The following is a 21,057-nucleotide window of genomic DNA, read 5'->3' as shown; positions in this document are numbered from 1 at the left end:
GGCACGAGTCTTTTGAACGCGAACGTGGGGATGGTCTTCGGGAGAAGGGGCGAGGAGGAAGAGGAGGGACCGCAGGAGTTAGGGGGAGGAAAGGGGAGGGGCGGTGGGAGGCATGGAGTCCCGCCCCTCGCCGCCGCGGTTGGCTGGGAGGGAGTCGTGACGTCACATAGGGCCCCTCGAAGTGGGTTGGTGAGTGGCTACGTTGGGGTGCACGGGGCGGGGAGTGGGAGAAGAATGGTGACGCTATGGTGAGGCTCCGCCCCCCTCCTTGGACCGGAGAGACTCGGGCTGCTGAAGCTCGGGCCAATCAGAGGAAAGGCTCCAGGATGGCATGGTAACTATTCTACCCTTTCCTTGCCCCAGTCCGCGGGCGGTGATGGGAAGGATCTCTCGCCGTGTTGCCCGCACTTCCTGGCCAGACCGCGTGCGGAGCTGGAGGGCCCCCCCCGGGAGGTCCCTCTGTCCGGGTAGTTTGTCTGCAGCTCCTTTGAGGCTCTAAAACCTGGCCTCCTTGTCTCCTGACCCATGCCAGCCCCAGCACAACCTTTCCCTCTCTGAATCCCTAGAATAGACGTTATGAGCATTAGCAACGCCCTAGGGAATGGCTTATTACAGGGCTTGGTGCACATGAGGATTCTTGGAATTTCTTTCCTGCCTGCACTTTAGGAACCCATACTTGTTCTTAAAGGCCTGGTTCAAATGTTCCCGTCCTGTCTGGGATACATTTGCCGATCTCCCAGCGTGTCAGGCTAATGCTTGCGCAGGCCTCTGTTACAGCCGTGTTACTTTGTGTTCTATTATTTTCTTTCCTGTCTTCTGTGCCCGGGCTCTTGAACGCTACAGCTGCATTTTCTACGTGCTGGTGTTACTTTCCTCTGGGGCCTAGCTCAGAGCAGAAGCCTGGTATTACAACTAGTGAAGGTTGAGCATGTTCTGGAAATTAGACCTAGTGACTTAGCGTCCCACGCAGAATAGCAGGGACTGTGCTCAGAAAACGAAGCCTATTAGAATTACCCCTCCACCACTACCACCTCCTCCTGGAGCATCAATACAAAATTGAAATGGGCTCTGCCCAAAACGTAGGCAAACTTGAATCCTTCAAGGTTTTCAGTGGTGGCAAGAGATTAGAGAGAATTTGTCAAAAAGTGGAGTGGTCTTGAAGATAAAGGATAGGAGAAACCTGGTACATTGTAGATGCGCAGGAGATGCTTGAAGGAAGAAAAAAATAAATATATGGATGGTCAAATAATAAAGCTAGTTTAACATCTGACTCTAGACACCTTTCCCCAACTCCTCCATGTAAACATCTCCTTTTCCTCCACCTTCCTTTGTCTATGCTCTACATCAGAAAGTCATTACTCTCTCTGGATAGTTAGAGTCGCTTCCCCACTGCCCTCTTGAACCTTTGATTTCTCACCTTCCAATCCTCAAACCCAATTATGTTTAAGCCTCTCCTCTATTTATTCTGGTGCTCCTAAAGCCAGGCACACAGTATAGGTGCACATTAAATGTTTGACACATGAATGAGTGAATTAATTTCTTTTTTTTGAGGAAGGTTACCCCTCAGCTAACTATTGCCAGTCCTCTTTTTGCTGAGGAAGACTGGCCCTGAGCTAACATCTGTGCCCATCTTCCTCTACTTCATATGTGGGACGCCTACCACAGCATGGCTTGCTAAGCCATGCCATATCCACACCGGGATCCGAACCGGTGACTCCCGGGCCGTCAAAGCAGAACATACGCATTTAACTGCTGCACCACCAGCCGACCCCATGAATTAATTTCTTAAGTAGAATAGGAATAGAAGTGTGGGACTTTGGGGGCTGGCCCCGTGGCCGAGTGGTTAAGTTCGTGCATTCCGCTGCAGCGGCCCACGGTTTCACTAGTACATGGTACCTCTCTCAGGCCACGCTGGGGTGGCGTCCCACTTGCTACAAGTAGAAGGACCTACAGCTAAAATATACAACTATGTACTGGGAGGATTTGGAGAGAAGAAGGAGAAAGAAAAAAAAAAGCGTGGAACTTTTGAGTCAGAGAACCCTGGGTTTAAATCTGAACGCAACCATGTGTTAGCTGTATGAACTTGGGAAAATTTCTTAACCCCTCCGAACCTTAGTTTCATTGTCTGTAAAATGGGGATAACTATACTTGCCTCATAGGGTTATGAGAATTAAATGAGATAAAGCACTTAGCATGGTATCTGGTATCAGTAAGCCTCAATAAATGATAGATATCATTTGTATTCTTTAAAAACGTCAAGGCATATCCATTCTAAATAGTCTGAGATTGGATTCTGACACAGAAAAGGGGCTCAGAAATATGTCTTGAGTGAGTAACTGAGTACATTCAGTCCAAAGTACCAGTGGGTGTGCAGGAGCTGGGATCCTTAAATAGTGCATACTTGTGGGAAGACTGGAGGGGGAGACATTGGGTGAAGCATACTGCAGGGAGGAATTTCCTGTGACCATGGTGATTTCTAAGTAGAAGGACCTCTTGTTAGGTACTCTGAGAAGCATGTGACCCACAAGCTCATCATTCCCAGGGACTTCTGCTCTGAGAAGAACTTCTTTATGGGCCATGGATTCCTGGACCCACATACTCTAATCTGCCTAATTCACATAATACCCCTTTTGGTTATCATTATCTTCCTTCTTCTCTCTAAAGACAAGGAGTTTGGAGCATGTTCACAAAAGCTTGCTGAGCCCAGCTCTGTCCTGGGCATCAGGAGCCCAGAGATGTCCACAGCTCAATGCTCTGCCTTAGCCAAGAGAGACAGCACTAAATAAAGTCCAGCTCTGTCCTGGGAGCCCTCAATCTCTCACACACATGCCCTGAGAACTCACTCTATGCAGTTCTGGAGGATTAGTTCTCAGGGAGGAGAGGAGGAGACAGACCGGTGAAGACTGCAGAATCATGGAAGGGCAAGAAACTTTCTTCCAGAATGATGGTTCTAGATTTCTTATCTGGTGCGTTGGAAAGAACAGCAGAGTTGGAATCAAGCAGAGCTAAGTTCAAGTCCTTGATCTGCTACTTTTTAGACCTTGTACAAGTTATATTTAATTGTTCTGTGCCCCAGTTTCCTTGTCGATAAAATGGGCATGATAATTCCTATTTTGTAAAGTAGTTGTGAAGGTCAAATAAGATAATGACATTTGCAGAGGGCTGGGCACATGTTTGGCACATGGTAAGTACTCAGTAAATGTTGATTTCCTTCCTCTTTTCCTATAAATTGATAAGAGAGGGTGATGTTTATAAATAGCATATAATTAGATTTTTATAAATCTTGTGTGAATATCTTTGACTTTTAACTAGAGCATTTAGTCCATTGCATTTAATGAATTTACTGGTATATTCAGGATTTTATCTTTTCTATTTGTCCCACCTGTTCAGTTTCTATTTCTCTCTCTTTTTTTATTTTCATTTTTTGTCATAATAAATGCCATTTATTGATGCCCAGCTCTTTGCCAGATTTTTTGAAAATTGAGATATACTTCACATTGTATAACATTCACTCATTTAAAACATAAAATTCAGAAGTTTTTAGTATATTCACAGTGTTGTGCAACCATCACCACCGTCTAATTCCAGGACATTTTCATAACCCCAAAAAGAAACCCCAGACCCATTAGCAGTCATTCCCCATTTCCCCCTTTCCCTAGCCCCTGGCAGTCACTAATCTACTTTCTGTCTCAATGGATTTGTGTATTCTGGACATTACATATATTTCCCATAAATGGAATCATAAAATATGTGGCCTTTGTGTCTGACTCCTTTGATTTAGCATAATGTTTTCAAGGTTCATCCATATTGTAGCATGTATCAGTACTTTATTCCTTTTTATGGTTGAATAATATTCCATGTTATGGATATACCATATTTTGTTTATACATTCATGAGTTGAATGACATTTGAGTTGTTTTCACCTTGTAGCTACTATGAATAATGTTGCTATGAACATTCGTTCGTGTGCAAGTTTTTTTGTGGACATGTTTCAGTTCTCTTATATTTATGCCTAGGAATGGATTTGTGGGGTCACATGGTAGCTCTTTGTTTAACTTTTTGAGGAACTACCAGACTGTTTTCCAAAGTGGTTCCACCAGCAATATATGAGGGTTCCAGTTTCTCTAAAACCTTGCCAACGCTTATTTTCCTTTTTTTTTTTTTTAAATAGCCATCCCAGGAGATGTGAAGTCTCATCTCATTGTGGTTTTTTACATACATTTCCCTAATGACTATTGATGTTGACCATCTTTTCACGTGCTTATGGGCCATTTAAATCTCTCCTTTCTTGCAGTCTTTTTGATTATGTCACTTTTTCTCCTATAACAGTTTGAAATTAAATTATTTTTCTATTATTTTAGTGATCTCCCTAGAAATTACCACATGCATTCCTAACTTACTAAAGTGTCAAGCTAATCAATACCTTTATAGAAAGGGTAGAGTTTTTTGAGATGGAGGAAAAGCAGCATTCTAGGCTGGATGAACAGGGAGGACAAAGATATGGGACCACGAAAGAGCTCGGTGTATCCAGGGTTGCAAACGGGAGCTTCATGCTAGAAGTGATAGAGAAGACAAAGAAAGTTCTATAGAACAATGGAGATTTAATTACTATTTGAGGCAGAGTGGAGCTAGAGCAAGGTGGGTGAGCCTAGAGTGACTAATTGAAAGCCACCCAAGAAAGGTGTCTCTGCCATGAAAAAGATCTCTGGGAAGAACAAAGAACAGTCCTCCTCCAGGCAGGAAAACTTTCCTGAGGCTGCCCAGGAGGCAGGGGCAGAGTTTAGCTGGATGTCTTTTGCACTGTCTATGTCCCTGCCGCTTTACCTACCCCCAGCCATGCTCACCCTGCCCCTACCCCCCACCCCCAGCAGTCTTTCTTCAAAGGCCTTTCTTGCAGTTCCTAAATCTCTTCTTGATATATCTAAATCATGCCCATCCTTCAAAACTCAGTTCAATTAAATCAGTCCAGCAAATATTTTCTGGGCTCTTACTCCATGTCTGTCCCTAAGCTAAGCTGAGAGATCCAGAAATAGATGGAACAGTTGAGGATTCCATCCTTAAATGAGCTCCCAGGAAGGTGGGGGAAACAGGCAACAAATTATTTCACTGCCTTGTAGTCAAAGCTCTAATAAAGGTGTGATGGAAGGCCATCTGAGGCTGCCTGTGGCGTGGGGAAGTGGGCAGATCAGGGGGTCTAGGGAGAGATAAGGTGGAAGTTGAGCAAAGCTTCATGGAAGATGTGAGTGTAGCTAAAATGTAAAATAATGTGGTTGCTGGAATAGAGGATGGCCAGATTATGAAGGATGTTGAGTACCACACTAAGGAATTTGCTCTTGATCCTAAAAGCCATGGAGAGTTACTAAATAATTTTCAGCAAGGAATGGACATGATCAAATCTGTGTTTTAAGAAGAGCCAATGTGGCTGTAATGGGAGGATGATGAAAAGATAGGAAGGCAAGGAGGCCAGTGAAGGAAATCTCCTACAGGAAGCTTCCTTGACAACTACATCTCACATTCACGTCGCCTCTTCTGGCCCTCACCTATACACTGCCCCCGTGCTCCTGGGGGCCGGAACATCCCTGTAAACAAATGCTCAGTTAGCTTGGGGTATCTGGTATATATGTGTGGACAGGGGGAATGGACAGTGATGGTGGCTAAGATGGCTTATCCAACATGTCAAACCCAAGTGTCCAGGGCTGGAAAATGGTGGTGCTGTTTCAGGCACAGGCCTCTCTCGGGTATGTCCAGGCAACAGACAAACCAGCCAGGAGGGCAGGAGACACTGGAAGCCTTCAACAGCAGCAGCAGCTTCATGGACAATGGACAAAAGCCAATTCAGCAAACACTGAGTGCTTACTGAATGAAGGCGAGACTAGATGCTTAGATGCTTATTCAACTTCTTTACCTGTAAAATGGATTTCATCAAAGTTACCTCACCAGATTATTAAGGGGTCAAAGAAGAGTATACATAAAGGCCCTGGCACATAGTGAGAACTCATTCTTTTCTTCCACTTTCCTTCGTTAAATCAAGGTAGGTCATAGTCTCTCAACCTGGAGGAAACAGATTCAGAGAGGGTCAGTGACAGCTGAGGTTAGACAGTTCAGAAAAGGCTCAGTCAGGGTGAGTTCAGACTGTAGCTTACACATCTAGTCGTAATAACCATGGTGTACCTTCCATGTACCTGGCACACTGCTACATTACCTCATTTAATCGCACAACAACCCTATGATGTGGATTGGTTTTAAGAGTCTAAAACCATTTTACAGATGAGGCAACTCAGACTCAGCACTATATAATGAATTGCCCAAATTGCCAGAGAATTAAAGGCAAGATTAGAGCACCTTAGGTTTCAGTCCCTGGGGGTGGTCTAGAGGCAGGAGAAGGGACCCAGCCTCAGGGAATGGTATTTAGGGCCAAAGGAACAGATAGGGAGTCAAGACAGGGAAGAAGGGCCAGGAGCAGGCATCTGTGGGTTGGAGGATGACTTGAAGCCCCAAGGTCTGAATCTAGTATCAAAACTAAATAGAGACGGTTCTTTCAGTAAAGTTTTACTAATTGTTCATTTGCCCTGAGACTTTAAAGGACAGGGCGAGGAAGCATTCAAAGTCAAGAAAAGTACTTTTTAGAATAAGACACCTTCCCTCCAGACTTGGAGCCCCCAGGAGTGAGCCCAAGATCTCTTTGGGTCCCCCACCATCGCCCAGCCTGGGGCCTGCCACAGAGAGGGCCTAGGCTGAGTGAATGCTAGGGGATTAGCAATGTATAGTGATTAAGGGAATGACCTTAGGTGCCAGACTTGAATCCTGGTTCTGACATTTACTAGCTGTGCCAGTAGGTAAAGTGCCTTCTCTGTTTTCCAGTGGTAAAATGGGGATAGTAATAGTATCTACCTCGTAGGGTTTTTATGAGGATTAAATGGGATAACACTTAAAAAGAGAAATGCCCGGGACACAGAGGTTGCTCAAAATGTGCTAGTTATTACTGTAGGGATTTAAATGGGAAAAATGTGATGGTAACTGTCTAGCTCAGAAGTCTTCACCCTCCGCAGGTGCTCTCACCCCACATTGTGCCTGCAGGAAGGATTACTGGTGCTTTCATCCTCTTTCCCGGTCGGGGTAGGATGGTGTTTGCAAAGGGAGCCAAGAGTCCCCTCAGGTTCCTTTATGAGTCAGTCAGGGTGGAGAGGGAAGCCTAGGGGGCTGGTTTTTGGGAATCAGCCCTCTCATGGTGGGGAGAGACCTGGGGCTGGGGGTAGGACAGCCTCACTCTGTGCGACGTTAGGCAGGACTGGGCGCCCTCTCCTGATCAAAGGTGGGAACAGCTCTCGCCCAGAGTTTCTGGGATGGGCTTCACTGGATCTCCCTATATGTAAGGTGCTCTTCCCTTTGCTGAAATGTCCCGCATTGGCTCTGAGGAGCAAAGCTTGGGGGTGGGTCGCCGAGGTGGGGGCGAAATTGGTTTAATGTTTCCGAAGGGCGAAGCTGGGTAATTCTGCTAGAATCGGGGAGAAGGGGAAGGAGGCAGGGAAGATTGAATTCGGGGCCCTGTTGAATAAATTTTATGTTTTTTCAACAGGTGATGGAACGCAGATGAGAGGTAAGGTGACAAGGTGGGTCATCCAACGTGTCAAGCCAAGGTGTCTAGGGCTCTTCCGGCTGCCCCCACGCAGCCAGAATTAGTGGTGCAGACCAGGGCTAGAGAGGCATGGCACGAGAGAACGCCAGATTAAGGGGGAGAGCCCGGGGTCCGGGTCTGCAGAAGTGGGGAGGGGCCGGCAGAGGATCTGGGTGCAGTTTCCTCCCCAAGTTCCGCCCCGAGCGCGCCGGCCCCGCCCCTGCCGTTCCTGCTCCGATCCGCCCCCCGCCCCCCCTCTGCTCGCCACCCCCCCACCCCCCCACCCTGGGCCCGGTCGGGCCTGGGCTCCCCCAGTGGTCCCCCGGCACCCGGCCTGCGCCAGCGCAGCCTCCTCGCCGCCACATCCTAGGTGAGTATGGGGTTGGGTGTGCCAGACCGCCGGGCTGCCCCACTTAGGGGACCTCGGCCACGTGGTCAGCCTCCGCAGGGCCCGGCCCAAGCTCTGGGGGTCCTGGTGCCTGCCCGGGAACTGCAGCTGTCCTGACTTGCTGAGCTGACGCCTTCCCCTCCGCTCCCCCACACGAGGCTGGGTGTTCAGGGCTTGAGCTGTCCCTTCGCTCCTCGGGGACTCCTGGTCAGGATTCCTCCTTGGGTGCCAGGGGATGGAGATGTGGGGGGCGTCGGAACCCCATAGATTACTTTCAAATCCAAGCTCTGCCAGTTATTAGCCTGTGGCCTTGAGCAAGTGTTTTTAACCTCCCTGAGCCTCAGTTTCCTCTTGTGTAAAATGGAAATGTAGAGTCTATGGTGCCTACCTCATAGAATGATAGTGAGGATTAAAAAAAACAATGTATATCTGGTGCTAAGCAGGGTGCCTAGTATTCAGAAGGCACCTAGTAGATGTGGATTTGGACTGGAGGCTGAGAAGATCTTTAGGAACCATTAGAGATAAGATAGGGGTATTCCTAAGAAAGCAGTTTTCAGCTGGTAGTATCTACGAGGAAGTTAGAGTTGACAGGGGCTGAACAGCTGCCTTTCAGGTAGTGAGCTTCCTGTCTTGAGGCTGGAGGAGTAGAATGACCAAGTTGGAATGCTTTAGTAGTAATCTAAACCATGTGACCCCCATGTTGCACAACTGTGGAAACAGGCCCAGAGAAGTTAGGTGACTTGCCCAAGGTCACACAGCTAAAAGGGAGTGCAGGCATACCTCTAAGAAGTGGAACAGACTGCTCCTTGAACTTCCTTATCACCCCCCTGCCTTGAGCAGTGCCTATTCATTCCCTGAGGATCTGGTCTTCAGTTTGGGGATCCCAGTGGTCCCTGAGGGATCTAGAGCAGCTGACATGAGGGAGGGATGTTTGGAGGGGGGACTACTACTGCTACAACCCCAGAATCTGGATTTGGGCTGAGTGGGGAAGTTAGTCGCTCCCCTTCTAGGGCCTGGAGGGACTTATAATTCTCTTGGGGATGATCCAAGGAATGTATTTGATTTGGGAGGGTCACCAGAGCCACTTCCAACTCCCCTGGGAGACTCCTAGCCCCCAAAGGGAGAAAGGAGCTTGAGCAGTTGAGGCAGGCTGCCTGATGGGGCCTGGCAGAGAGGCTGGTGGGGAAGATGGATGAGAATGCAGAGGCGTATCCACCTGGCTGTTCCGGAATGCCAGGAGGCCAGCGTCACTGAGGTCGGGGTTCTTCCTGAGGGTGGGACTAGAGGGCAGAGTCCTGAGGGCGGGGCCAGGAAGAGGTGGGACGTGATCTGGCAAGGCCCTTGAGTCCAGAGGGCGGGTTCTTTCTGTATCTGGAGCCAGCCCTAGTTTGGCAACAAGAAGTCTAAGTTCTGAGGATGGCTTTCCCTCAGGCTCAGCACATGGCTTTGAGGAAGGGCCTTCCTCTTTCTGTGTCTTGGTTTCTCTGTCTTTGCAATGGGCATAGGGCTGACTGACTCATCTGTATAGGATTTGGTTTTTACCTTCTTCCTCCCATGGACAGGCACCCCTTCTACCCACCCCCCCCAAACCTGACCTAATCTGGCCTTTCTGCTCAGAGAGGAAGGGGTTAAGGAAGGCCAGAGCTGCAGTTTGTAACCCCTTGAGCCCCACATCGCCCCACTGCTGGCTCTTGTGTTTGCGGTGTGACCGTGAGCGGGTTCCTATCCCTCTCTTTCTATAGACAGAGGGGGACTGGGCTAGGATTGCTGGTGTATCCTCAGCTATTATAGTCCTGACCTTGGATACCCTCATCTGAGCGGGGAGTCACAGCCCTCAGGAGCTAACTAGTCTCCAGTGGGGGCGAACAGGCCCCTGGAACAGGTACTGGGAAGCCTCCAGAAGCTGACCAGGCAGCTCTCTCCAGCAAACAGCAAGCCCAGGCTAGTATCAGGCCTGATTCCGCAAAGCCTTTCACCCTCAGAGCACATGAGGCAGCAGGCGGGGACAAGCAGGGAGTCGAGGTTCTGTTGGCTTCCATGGAATCCTTGCTGCTGTGGACTGCGGTGCAGATGCACAGAGCACACAGAGCCTGGGAGGGGACTGGATGTGCAGAAGGTCCCTGGGCCAGTGGGTGAAGCAGGGAGAGCTGATGGGAGGCCCCGAAGACCAGAGACTCAAAGGCCTGGGGGAGGAGATGGGCCATTCTGTCCACTGGGAGGTTTTAGGATTGGTTCCTGAAACAAGAGAGACTAGTTAAACCAGCTCCTGTAGTCCTAGGCCTGTCAAGCCAGGAATAGGGGTGAGGATAAGCTCTCCCAATCTATTCACGTTTCATCTTAGCACAGATTTGGTTCACTGTCTTTCCTCTGAAATTGGGGCTGAATGTTCTCCTGGGATTCTGAATCAGTCTTCTTCATCCAGGGCAGGAGCTGGTCAAGCTTAGGGGCTAGGTGGCTTCCTTCTCAGACTCCCCAACCAAGAGCATGGCTAAGCTGAGGACTGAGCACAAGGGCTGGCTTCACCACTGAGTCCCAGCCTTGCTGCCTTGGGCCCTGACAGCACCCCACTCCATCCCCAGGTCTGACAAGATGTACCAGGTCCCAATGCCGCTGGACCGGGATGGGACCCTGGTCCGGCTCCGCTTCACCTTGGTGGCCCTGGTCACAGTCTGCTGTCCACTTGTCGCCTTCCTCTTCTGCATCCTCTGGTCCCTGCTCTTCCACTTCAAGGAGACTACGGCCACACACTGTGGGGTAGGGCTTGGGGGGTACTGATACCTCATATTCAGGCCCAATTAGATCATTTTTGGATCCTGCCTCTATTGTAACAGGATTAGCCATCTTTCCAGTGGGGTCCATCAAACATACTGGGCTGCTGGGGGGATGCCTGCAAATTGAGGTTGCAAGGATTAGTCTCCCTCCACCTTCCATGGAGGTCACTGGGGTCATGGGGTCACTGAAGTTGGGTAGCCCCAGGCCCCAGAATCCAATCCTTACTACTTGGAGGGGCAGATTCAGGAGCCCCATGGTTTTCTGGGGGATGGAGACAGGACAGGACTGGGCTAGAGGGTATTTGGGGCCTCTGAGTGTGGCCCTGTGGCCTTGTGCCTGTCTCTGCAGGAATGTGATTATATATATGGTGTGTATAACTGTGAGGGACATGACTGTAATAGCTTTGAGTGGGGTCTGTGCGTGAGAGAGACTATATTTGTGCCTGTCTGCATGGGGACCTGTTCATGTGTGTGTATATGTAGGTCCGATCCCCTCTGATATTCCACAGGTGGCTGTGTACCCCCTGGACTGGGGTATGGTGTGTTAAGCCAGGAAGAAAGATATGTGAGTTTTCTCTGTAGGCTATTGGAATAAATGGGGTGAGACCTGTGTTGACCTCTGTTATATTCTTGATTCATCTGCTGACTCTCTGTATCACCTGAGACACAGAGACTGAGCCTGTTTCCCCATGTCTAAAATGAGGTTGATAATTCCTGTCCTCCTCCTTCTCAGGGCCTGTGTAGAGCTCCAGATAGAGGAAGGAATGTGAAGGGTGAGGAGCAGAAGGAGGAGGAGTAAGAGGGGATTGTCAGGTTGGAAGGCAGGGCAGGAGAGGAAGTTAGCCTAGGGGCTACAGGTGGGAAAGAGGCCGGGCCTGGACATGGACCCTTGGACTGGCCTCACAGAGAGCTCCGAAGGCCTGCAGTCAGCCGAGCTTCCCACCTTCCTGTAGAGAGCATCTGCTCCAGGAAAAGGGCTGTCACTAGCAGTGGAGTCTGGCTGGCAGGGGTCGGGGCCCACTTCTTTTGTTCATATGATTTGAAGTTTTCCCTGTTCTGTTTGTCAGTGTTGTAGACATGGGCCTTGAGCTATGGGCATCCTGTCTGTTGAAACCCAGGGCTCAGAGCTATCAGAAAGAACAGGGCCGAAAGAAAAGGGAGTGACCAGGTGATCTGAACAGGAAGATCAGAAAAGGGTCCATCCACCAGCCTTTCCTGACCTAGTTCTCATCTTAGATAATGCATCAAATGTTTCTCTTACCCTAGCCAACTCCTCTTCATTCTTCAAAACTCTGCTCAGGTGTCTCCTCCTCCAAAAGCCTTCTCCAGCCTCCCTGTCTCTGAGTTCCCACAGTTCCCTGTGTTATCTCTCACACAGTTGTATCACATCATATTTGTGTCTGTCTTCCCCGCCAGACTGGGAGCTCCTTGAAGGTGGGCACTGCATCTGAATCAGAAAGTATTTGTTGAATAAGTGGCTAGGACCCTCCTATCTCAGTGCCCTGGGAAAAGGAAGGCATGGTATAATGCAGTCCTAGTTCGTACAGAAAACTGTAATTTTTGTATGGCTTATAGAGTTAAATGGAGTAAGCTATTTGCTCTTCCCCTTGTGGCTGGCTCTGAGGGCTAATGGGATCAATAACCTCAGCATACCTGGCGTACCTATAACCCATTCTTGGCATACTAGTTAGGGAGCTAAGCCATAGGTAGTTGCTGGAGGGGTACCTGGCCTCTCTGGGGCAGGACCAGGCCTAGTGACCCTGGAGGTATTTTGTCCCCATTCCCTGGGACTACCGTGTTGGATCCAGCTGGGGATTTTCATGTATTCTCTCAATTTCTCACCCTGAGTGTCCCAGGAATGGCCAACCCTAGGAATAAAAGAAGTAATCTTAGTCCACCACGTCTATAATTAGATGACTTTGCCTCTGCTTGCACATATCCAGTGATGGGGAGCTTCCTTCCTCCCCAGGCAGCCTATTCGAAGGAGGCTTGGTGACTAACAATTAGCAAGCTCTTTCTTATAGTGAGCATATACTGTCTTTCTGGTGAATCTCTGCCTTGGCTCTCACTCTGCTTTGGGAACCTTAGAGCTACTCTTTCCTCCTAGCTTCCAGCCAGTCCTGCAGAGATGGTAGGGCAATAATGGGGGGGGTCCCTGAGTCTACTCTTTGTAGGTAGCATAACTCCAGTTCCTTTAGGCAGCCCTCACAGGACATGTGCCCCTGGGCTTGGCCCAGTTTGTCCCTGTTCTCCTCTAGGCCCTGATCTGGGGATAGGATTTCATATGGCCTGGGCACTACAGGCAAGAGCAGGACCGTTCCCTTCCTGTTACTGGCTGTTAGACCTCTGTTAATGCAGCCTGAGCTGCCGTTAGCTGTTTCTGCTTGGGTACAGGCTGGACACTGATACCTCACATTCAGGCTTGTCTGGATCTCTTTGGGATCCTGAATCTATTGTACTAAGATTAGCTAGCTCTCCACTGGGGCCCAACAAACAAACTCAGTCCTGCTCCAATAAAAAGGGGCCAAATCCTGTTCTGCTTTCTCCCTTTCCCTTCCCAGAAACCTGCCTGTTTCCCTGGACACAACCCTCAGGAAGGTCCCTACCCCCATTCCTGTCAAGAAAGCTGTTGTGGGCTGACCTGAGCCACTATCACTTGTTACCGTTGCAGAGTGTTCTAGGATTTATGACGTGGCCTTGTTGGTCCTGGGAGGGCTGTGTGTCTGGGGAGGGGTGGAGATCTGGGCTCTGTGGGCGGGAGGGCAGGCCCTGGCGAGCTGGGGGTGGGACGCTCTAGTCTTGGAACAGTCTCAGTCTGGCTAGAGCCCTCAACCCAAGCCCCGGATCCTTCAGCACCCAGTGTGAGTGTCGCTCAGTGCGTGCCCCTCCCCATTCCCTGATGTTGAGCTCAACTAGTGGACTGGGGTTCCCTTAATGGAGGGAGGTATGAGTCCCAAGGAGAGGTTTGATCCTAGGCCTTTTTAATACAAAGCTATCTCTTACTGCTCCCCAGAAGGGGAACCAGCTTGAGGGGTCATGGTGGTTGGGGCAGCGCGGGGTGGGAGGAGGGAGTTCTCTGCTTCGAGGGAGAACGGAGCGGAAGAAGCCCAGCTCCCTTGCTCTGGGTCTGTCCTTGCCAGTTCTGGACCAGCACAGCAGGTTCAAGCTGAGTGGAGAAGGTTCCCGTGACCCTCAGATTCCCGTAAACCTTGGATTGGGTGACATAGTCTTCTCAGAGAGGAAGGAGATGGAGGTCTGGGGCTCCTTAGGGACCCCGGTATCTTGGGATCAGGGTACTACTGACCTGAGGCTTGGATCATTCTGAGCCTGGGGGTGGATGTCAGGTAGCCTGTGGTCCCATTGAAATAGGTTCTGGGGCACTCCTCCTGTTCCTGGTTGAACTTGGGTGAAGAGCAGGAATGTGGTCAGACAGGGTCAGTGGGAGGGCTTGGACCAGTGTGAGCCAAGGGTCCTTTGTCTAGGTTACTTGGCCTGAAGAAAGCCTTGACTTGGAGCCTTAAACGGTCAGGTTGCAAGAGACCTGAGTCCTAATGTTTGATCCTGGCGTAGTTCTGGGCCTCAGTCTCCCCTTCTGTGGAATGGCAATAATAGCTTTTCCACCTCTGACCCTTCTCCTGAGTGGGTGTGAGAGTCGTGAGAATGGGGTGGGCCATCAGAGCTCCCATGTCCAGGCCACTGGGAGCCTCTGTTCTTCAGACTCTTCAAGAGGTGGGCCTGCAGGACCAGTGTGCCAAGGGGATTCCTAAGAGCAGACCCTGCCTATCTCTGCTGCTCCTGCCCATCTCCCTCTGCATCTCTTTCTCTTCTGCACTGTTTTTCTTTTTCCCTTCTGCTCTTTCTATTTTTTCTACCCTGGCTCTTTCCTATACCCTGAGGAGTCAGCTCTGGAAAGGACCCCACTTTCTCAGGCCCAGGGATCTCACCAGGCCCCAAAGTTGTGTCCCTTGCCCTGCCTGGGCACCACTCCCTACAGGATGTTCTCTGCGGCCTCCCAGCCCTTGGACCCTGATGGGACCGTGTTCCGGCTCCGCTTCACGGCCATGGTCTTATGGGTCATCACTTTCCCCGTGTTCGGCTTCTTCTTCTGCATCATCTGGTCCCTGGTGTTCCACTTTGAGTACACGGTGGCCACTGACTGTGGGGTGAGTGCCAGCTCCCCAGCATCTGGGTCAGGGCCAGGTCAGGAGATGGCGATAAGGGTGGAATCAGAGAGTAGGAGAGAAGGCAGAGGGTCAGAGAGAGAGGAACGGGATAAAAGGATGGTGGGGGGCAGGTCAGAGTTAGGGGGACTTTGGGGGAGAGCCTCAGAGAGTAGAGTCACAGTCTTCCAGGAGTAGAAGAGGATCATAGAGAGTACAAGGGAACAGAGGGGAGTGGGGAAAGGGGAGGGGGCGCGAATAGGCACGAGAGATCATGAGAGGGAGAAGGAGGCTGAGGAAAGACCAGACTGGAAAGGAAGCCAGGACTGAGGAGGGAAGATGAGGCCAGCAGCCAGGAGAAGTAACAGGTGGCTTTAGCCTAGACTGGGGGCCTGACCTGAGAAGACCCTCAGCCCTGCCCTGGGATCTTCTAGCTTGGTTTCTCTCTCTTGCAGCCTCAGGCCCCACGTCCTGTGTCCACTCAGGACTCTGCCAACTAGAAACATAGATGGACTTTCTGTCCCCAAGAGCAGTCCATCAGGCCTTTCCTGAGGGCCCAGGGGAAGAAGCTCTGTGTCAGGGGCATGGAATTGAACGTGGACTTGCCCTTAGCATCTCATTCCTTCCAGAGACAGTCCTAGATAAAGTCAGCGCAACACAGTGAGACAGGATTCCTATTGTGATAAAAGGGGGAACAGGGATTGCAGGGACCAGAGGAAGCACTTAACTCAGCTTGGATGCTGGGTAAGACTTCCTGAAGGAAGTGTGAAGAAGGATCTTTGTGAATGCCAGGCTGACAACTTTTGATTTTATCTAGAGAGCAATGGAGAGCTTTGGAAAGATTTTAAGCAGCAGAGAGACATGATCAGATTTATGCTTTAGAAGACCATTGTGCCTCCTGAGTGGAGAACAGATTTAAGGGCAGGGGGCAAGAATGGGGAGACTGTTGAGGAGGCTAGTGTAATATCTCATGGTCCCAGGGAGACTGGAGCTAAGATGGGGACTGTGAGGATGGAGAGGTGGGGATGGAGTCCTGAGAAAGTAGCAAGTAGAATTGACAGGAATGGGAGTTTTGGTCCGGGCAGAGGGGAGTAAGCTAGGTAGAAAAGTCACCCATAATTTCAGGGGACTTTTATCTTCAGCCAAAGGAATGAATCTCTAATGGTAAAATCTGAGGTGCTATGATAGGGAATTTTTTGGACCCCTCCCTTTATACCATGTGAATTTCTCATCTACTGCTCTGCCGCAGATCCACTGAGGCACGTCCTCCAGGCCAAAGGGTTTCTATTCTTGGGGGAAGGGGTTATGTTACCATCTCTCAGTATTCTTTGCTCTGGGCTCATGGGGAGGTTTGGGGTGAGCTGAGTACCTGGTCCCTGATAGCTCCTGATGTTGCTTGTTGCTGGCATAGTTGGTAAGTGGGGAACTGATGTGCTTGGGATGGGGGTGTGTGTATGAGTATCTATACCTGATTATGCATCTGTGTGTCTGTGTCTGTCTGTGTGTCTGTGTCTGTGCATCTGTGTGATGAGAGGGGCAATCCCTGCTCTCAGAATCCTGCCCCCACCCCTAATCTGAGAGGAGCTTGTAAGGACAGGCCCAGCAGCCACAGGGTCCTAAGTCTCTCTTCCTCCTGAGGCATCCCCCCAACTCTGCCATGTCTACTCTTCACCTGCTTCCCGGCATCAGTCAGGGCTCTGGGCCCTTAAATACTCTGGGCTCTCCCAGCCAAGCTTTAGATGCTGGTCCTGTTCCCCTTAAAACAGCTGATATTGGGGCAGGAGTTTTCAGACTGAATATTCTAGGAAGTGGAGGCAACACTCCCACTAACCTTACTCAGGGGACCTACTCAGAGGGGCAGATGAGTAAGGAGGCTTGGCTGGCTCAGAAGTGTCTGGTGAAGATATGATTCCCACCTCTCGCTCATATGCACGCCTTCCCATGTTCAGCAGCCACATAGCTTACTGCCTCTTTGCAGGCTTTTCAGGGAAGGTTGTCTTCTGAAAGCCATCACTTGTGCTCACTGTGTGCCAGATACTGCAGACACTTTGCCTACATTATATTTAGTATTCATGATCAGCCTGCAAGGTAGGTGGTATTATCCCTCTTTTCCCAGTGAGGAAATTGAAGCTCAGAGAGGTGAAGTGACTTGCTCAAGGTCACCCAGGTAATAAAGGCAGAGCTGGGATGCAGACTCAGGTTTCTATGGCTCCAGAGCCCCGGTGCTGCCTCTTCACTGATGACTCAGACTGAAGATCTGAGCTGCTCTCAAGGTATGATACCTCAAGCCATGGCCTTGAGAGTAGCACCCTCTCTCTGAGAGCTCTGCACTTAGCTTCCTCTGACAGTGCTGAGGGGAATCCACCTCCTTTCCTGTGAAGGTCCTCCCCTAGGACCACCCCTGCTCTGTAAGCTGCCTCCATCATTGCCCACCTTCCCAGCCACTCTGGAGACCCATTCAACATCCTTAGTGGGAGAAAGGAAGGGATCTTCCAGAATCCATCTCTGAACACTGGTCCCACCAGTCACAGCAGGGTCATTCCCTCACTGGGTTGCTGGCCTCTGGCACTGCTCTGGCCCTTGTTGAAGGTTTAAAAAAGTCCATGGAAAGGCAACAGACTGGCTCCCTCTGTCCTGGAATCTTTCAGAAATGTGGATTCTCAGATTCCAGACCTCTGCATTCTCACACAGTCCCGGATGAGTTGCATGCATATTAAATTTGAGAAGCACTGCTCGAGGCGTGGAGTCTAGGAGATCCCTGGCTCCCATCCCTGGCTTTCCAGTCCCCACCTAAACTACCGTTCACTCATCCCCCATCCTCTCACCCTCCCATACAAGCAACACACCGGTCCTTGCAGCTGGGAGCTCCTCCCTCAACTTTAAAGAATGAGGCTCCAGTTCCTTAAGGAACAAGGAATTCTGGGCATTGAGAAAGATGGATGGGAGAGAGACAAAAGAACAGGGGTCTTTTCTTAGATCACCCCAGGTTAGGAGCACCCACTTTCTTAGACATGATCAGGGTGAGGGTATCCTTCCAGCCCACCTCCCCCAGGATCTCACAGTAGCCTCCGCCACCTTGGTATACCTGCCCAGAAGAACAAGTGGAACTGGAGCAGTCAGAAGAACAGCTCTGCTGGACGGTGAATCCAGCACTGTCCCAAAGAAGCTCAGGTGGTCTGTGATCCATTCCCGTCCTCGGGACTGAATCTCGGGTCCTCGGGTCCTGGAACGTCCCACAGGGCCTTTCTGAGGGCACAGCCCTGCTCTGTGGGCTCAGAGAGTATCTGAACCTGTCTACAGCTTTCCCAGCCATGTGTAGGTTCCAGTTTGGGTGGAGATGGAGAAGGTCTCAGCACGCCCCTGCACAAACCCTAGGCTGGCTGTGGAATGAGAAGCAAGCACACTGGGGGCCCAGGACCTGGAGCAGGAGGTGGTCTGGGAGAGCTGAAAGAGAACTTCCTGGAAGGAAGGGGCTGCAGCAGAGCCTTCTGAGGGCCGAGGTGGTCAGGTGGAGAAAAGGATCTCCAGGTGGGTGAGCCGCCAGAGCTCGGTGCCCAGACAGGTCACAACTCTCTAGGTGCCCAATTACCTGCCGTCGGTGAGCTCGGCCATCGGTGGGGAGGTGCCCCAGCGCTATGTGTGGCGCTTCTGCATCGGCCTGCACTCGGCGCCCCGCTTCTTGGTGGCCTTCGCCTACTGGAACCACTACCTCAGCTGTACCTCCCCGTGTCCCAGCTACCGCCCGCTTTGCTGCCTCAACTTCGGCCTCAACGTCGTGGAGAACCTCGCGCTGCTAGTGCTCACCTACGTCTCCTCTTCTGAGGACTTCAGTGGGTGCCTAGCCGAGGGAAGGAGGAGTGGGGGAGGGTTTGGGAGGGGACGCCCCTGCCCCTCCCTCGCTTGGATCTTCAGACAAAGGGGTTTGGGTGTTCCCTGCAATGCATGCTCCCAACCCTCCTCTTTCCCTCCAGCCATCCACGAAAATGCTTTCATTGTGTTCATCGCCACATCCCTCAGTCACATGCTCCTCACCTGCATTCTCTGGCGGCTGACCAAGAAGCACACAGTAAGTCAGGAGGTACGGTCTACCCCTAGTGGGGCTCCAGGCAGCCCAGAGGAAAATCAAGGACACTCGTCCACAGGACACGGGTAATGGTGAGGTGGGAACTGGAACTCTAATGGGAACCGGGCTGGGGCTGGGGCTTGGAGACAAGTGGAGGGTGACTGATCGGTTAGAACCTAGGACTGTGTAGTACTGGGTATTATTGGAGAATGGAGAAGAGATGGAGGCTCCAAATGGGGGTAGAATGAGGGGCAGGACCCAGGCCACAGTGGGTTAGGAACACTGTGTCAAGGGTCTGTGGTCTGTAATAACTGCAATCCATCTTCCCCCATACGCACACTTTTCTTCTCCCCACAGTATCTGGAGGTGTTGGGTTGGTGGGTGACTCCAAGAAACTTTCATACACTGTCCCCTTAAAGTAGGAGGGGCAGGGACACCTTTGCTCTTTGGCCTCATTACACTCCCAAATGTAGGGATGTGAACATGCCCATCATTCCTGCTGTCTATGCCTCTGTCCCCTTCCATGAACAAGGGAGGTTAGACTCAGTCCTTTTGAGGTGGGGCTAAGAGGGAAGGCTGCCCACACATATCCAACAAGCTGCAGAGGGATCAGACAGCCTGTCTCCTAGGATCGAAAGTCCTACAACTGGAAACAGCGGCTCTTCATCATCAACTTTATCTCCTTCTTCACGGCGCTGGCTGTCTACTTTCGGCACAACATGTATTGTGAGGCTGGAGGTGAGGCCAGGCTAGAATCCATAGGTGGTCACAGTGGTTGTGGGATAGTTCTGATATTTTCTATAATGTGCAACATGACAATGGTCTTGGGGGCTGGCTGCCAGTGTTCCCTGGGTAGTCATGTAGTGGTGATCATTTATCCGGAGGCCCTGGGTGGGGGGGGGCAGGAGGCTCACTATGCCCTCTTCTTTGTGTCCTCACAACAGTGTACACCATCTTCGCCATCCTCGAGTACACCGTTGTCCTAACCAACATGGCGTTCCACATGACGGCCTGGTGGGACTTTGGGAACAAGGAGCTGCTCATTACCTCCCAGCCTGAGGAAAAGCGATTCTAAACCCTTTTCTCCTGCTGAGGAGGAGGAGGAAGCCCACTGCCCAGAAACTAGAAACAAGATACCACTCTGGCCTTCCACCCTGTGTCCTCTCTGGGCCCAACTGAAGCTGGGGGAATGGGGAGGGAGGGAAGAAGGGCACAAGACAAGGCTTACTCAGCCCTGCTGGCTTCTTTCTCCCACCCACTTGAAGGCCCAGGAGCCTTCAAGCAGCATCACCCTTACCTGAGAGGCCCCAAGAAGCTGAGCTCCCAGGAGAGTTCCACCATCTGGTGCTAAAAAAAAAGTCCTGAGGTTCATAACCATCATCTGGTTCTTGGCCTTTACATAGCCGCCTCTCATTGAGGTCAGAGACCACTGAGCAGTGGCTACCCAAAAACCACAGCCATTTCTCTCTATGGGGTCACTCACTAGACTAATGTGTCTAATGATCTACTGTGTACATCCAGGTCTGTGGCCTAAGGTTGCTGAGGTGTTCAAGTCCTGACCTCACCTCTTGGGTGTGTGCCCTTCCCTATGTAACCCTCAGTGTATCCATGTGGGTGATGGGGTATGATTTCCAAGGGCTCTGCCTGTGTGTGGTTCTAACATCACCTGGTAGAGGTGGTGTTCTGTACCTGAAGGATGACCTGCTTCAGAAAAAGCACTAGCCCAGCACATTATTTCCCTTCCTCTCTGGAATCTCTGGCTTACAAACTCTTCCTACTTGGCAAAGGTGTGGGGTGGGGGGATCAGAGGTAGATTCCTACTCCTAAATGGGCTCTCTGGTATCTCCCCATCCTCCCTACTGCCCCAGGCCCTGAGCTCTCTTGACTGTACATTTTATTTCAAAGGAGAATAAATTTTTTTTTTGCCAACAGTTTGGGCTAGGCTTGTCTTGGGGCTCATCTCTTTAATGGAAGTGAGGTAAGGGGCAGGCTCCAGGAGGGAGGGACTAAGTCCATGGCAGAGTATGATTCCAAGTGGCATATCCCCTCACCCGCCTTAG

The 21,057-nt window shown here is 50.8% G+C and overlaps 1 protein-coding gene across 9 annotated transcripts; it reads left to right on the top strand.

The window, feature by feature from the left end:
• The first annotated feature begins 243 nt into the window (after positions 1-243).
• Positions 244-20,928, top strand: PGAP2 (post-GPI attachment to proteins 2). Of its 9 annotated transcripts, XM_046685709.1 has the most exons (8): positions 7,577-7,610; positions 10,583-10,757; positions 12,935-12,948; positions 14,769-14,937; positions 18,512-18,764; positions 18,906-19,012; positions 19,627-19,735; positions 19,942-20,928. In XM_046685709.1, the coding sequence occupies exons 1-8, from the start codon at positions 7,591-7,593 to the stop codon at positions 20,070-20,072; spliced, it is 978 nt and encodes a 325-aa protein (XP_046541665.1). In that variant the 5' UTR covers positions 7,577-7,590; the 3' UTR covers positions 20,073-20,928. The 9 variants fall into 9 exon arrangements, with proteins under 9 accessions (XP_046541663.1, XP_046541661.1, XP_046541665.1 ...); XM_046685707.1 differs by lacking the exons at positions 12,935-12,948; positions 14,769-14,937 and adding an exon at positions 244-334 and having other exon boundaries at positions 7,577-7,597; XM_046685705.1 differs by lacking the exons at positions 12,935-12,948; positions 14,769-14,937 and adding an exon at positions 244-334.
• The last annotated feature ends 129 nt before the right edge of the window (positions 20,929-21,057 follow it).

The sequence above is a fragment of the Equus quagga genome, chromosome 14, assembly GCF_021613505.1.
Source record: "Equus quagga isolate Etosha38 chromosome 14, UCLA_HA_Equagga_1.0, whole genome shotgun sequence".
NCBI classification, from domain to species: domain Eukaryota; kingdom Metazoa; phylum Chordata; class Mammalia; order Perissodactyla; family Equidae; genus Equus; species Equus quagga.
Note: the sequence above shows the minus strand (reverse complement) of the source record. Positions and strands in the feature narration are given on the sequence as shown.

Coding starts and splice junctions, on each gene's coding strand:
- PGAP2 (XM_046685709.1), top strand. CDS start 7,591: ATGAGAGGTAAGGTGACAAG. Junction 18,765..18,905: donor CTCCTCTTCTGAGGACTTCA/GTGGGTGCCTAG, acceptor CTTTCCCTCCAG/CCATCCACGAAAATGCTTTC. Junction 19,736..19,941: donor CATGTATTGTGAGGCTGGAG/GTGAGGCCAGGC, acceptor TCCTCACAACAG/TGTACACCATCTTCGCCATC.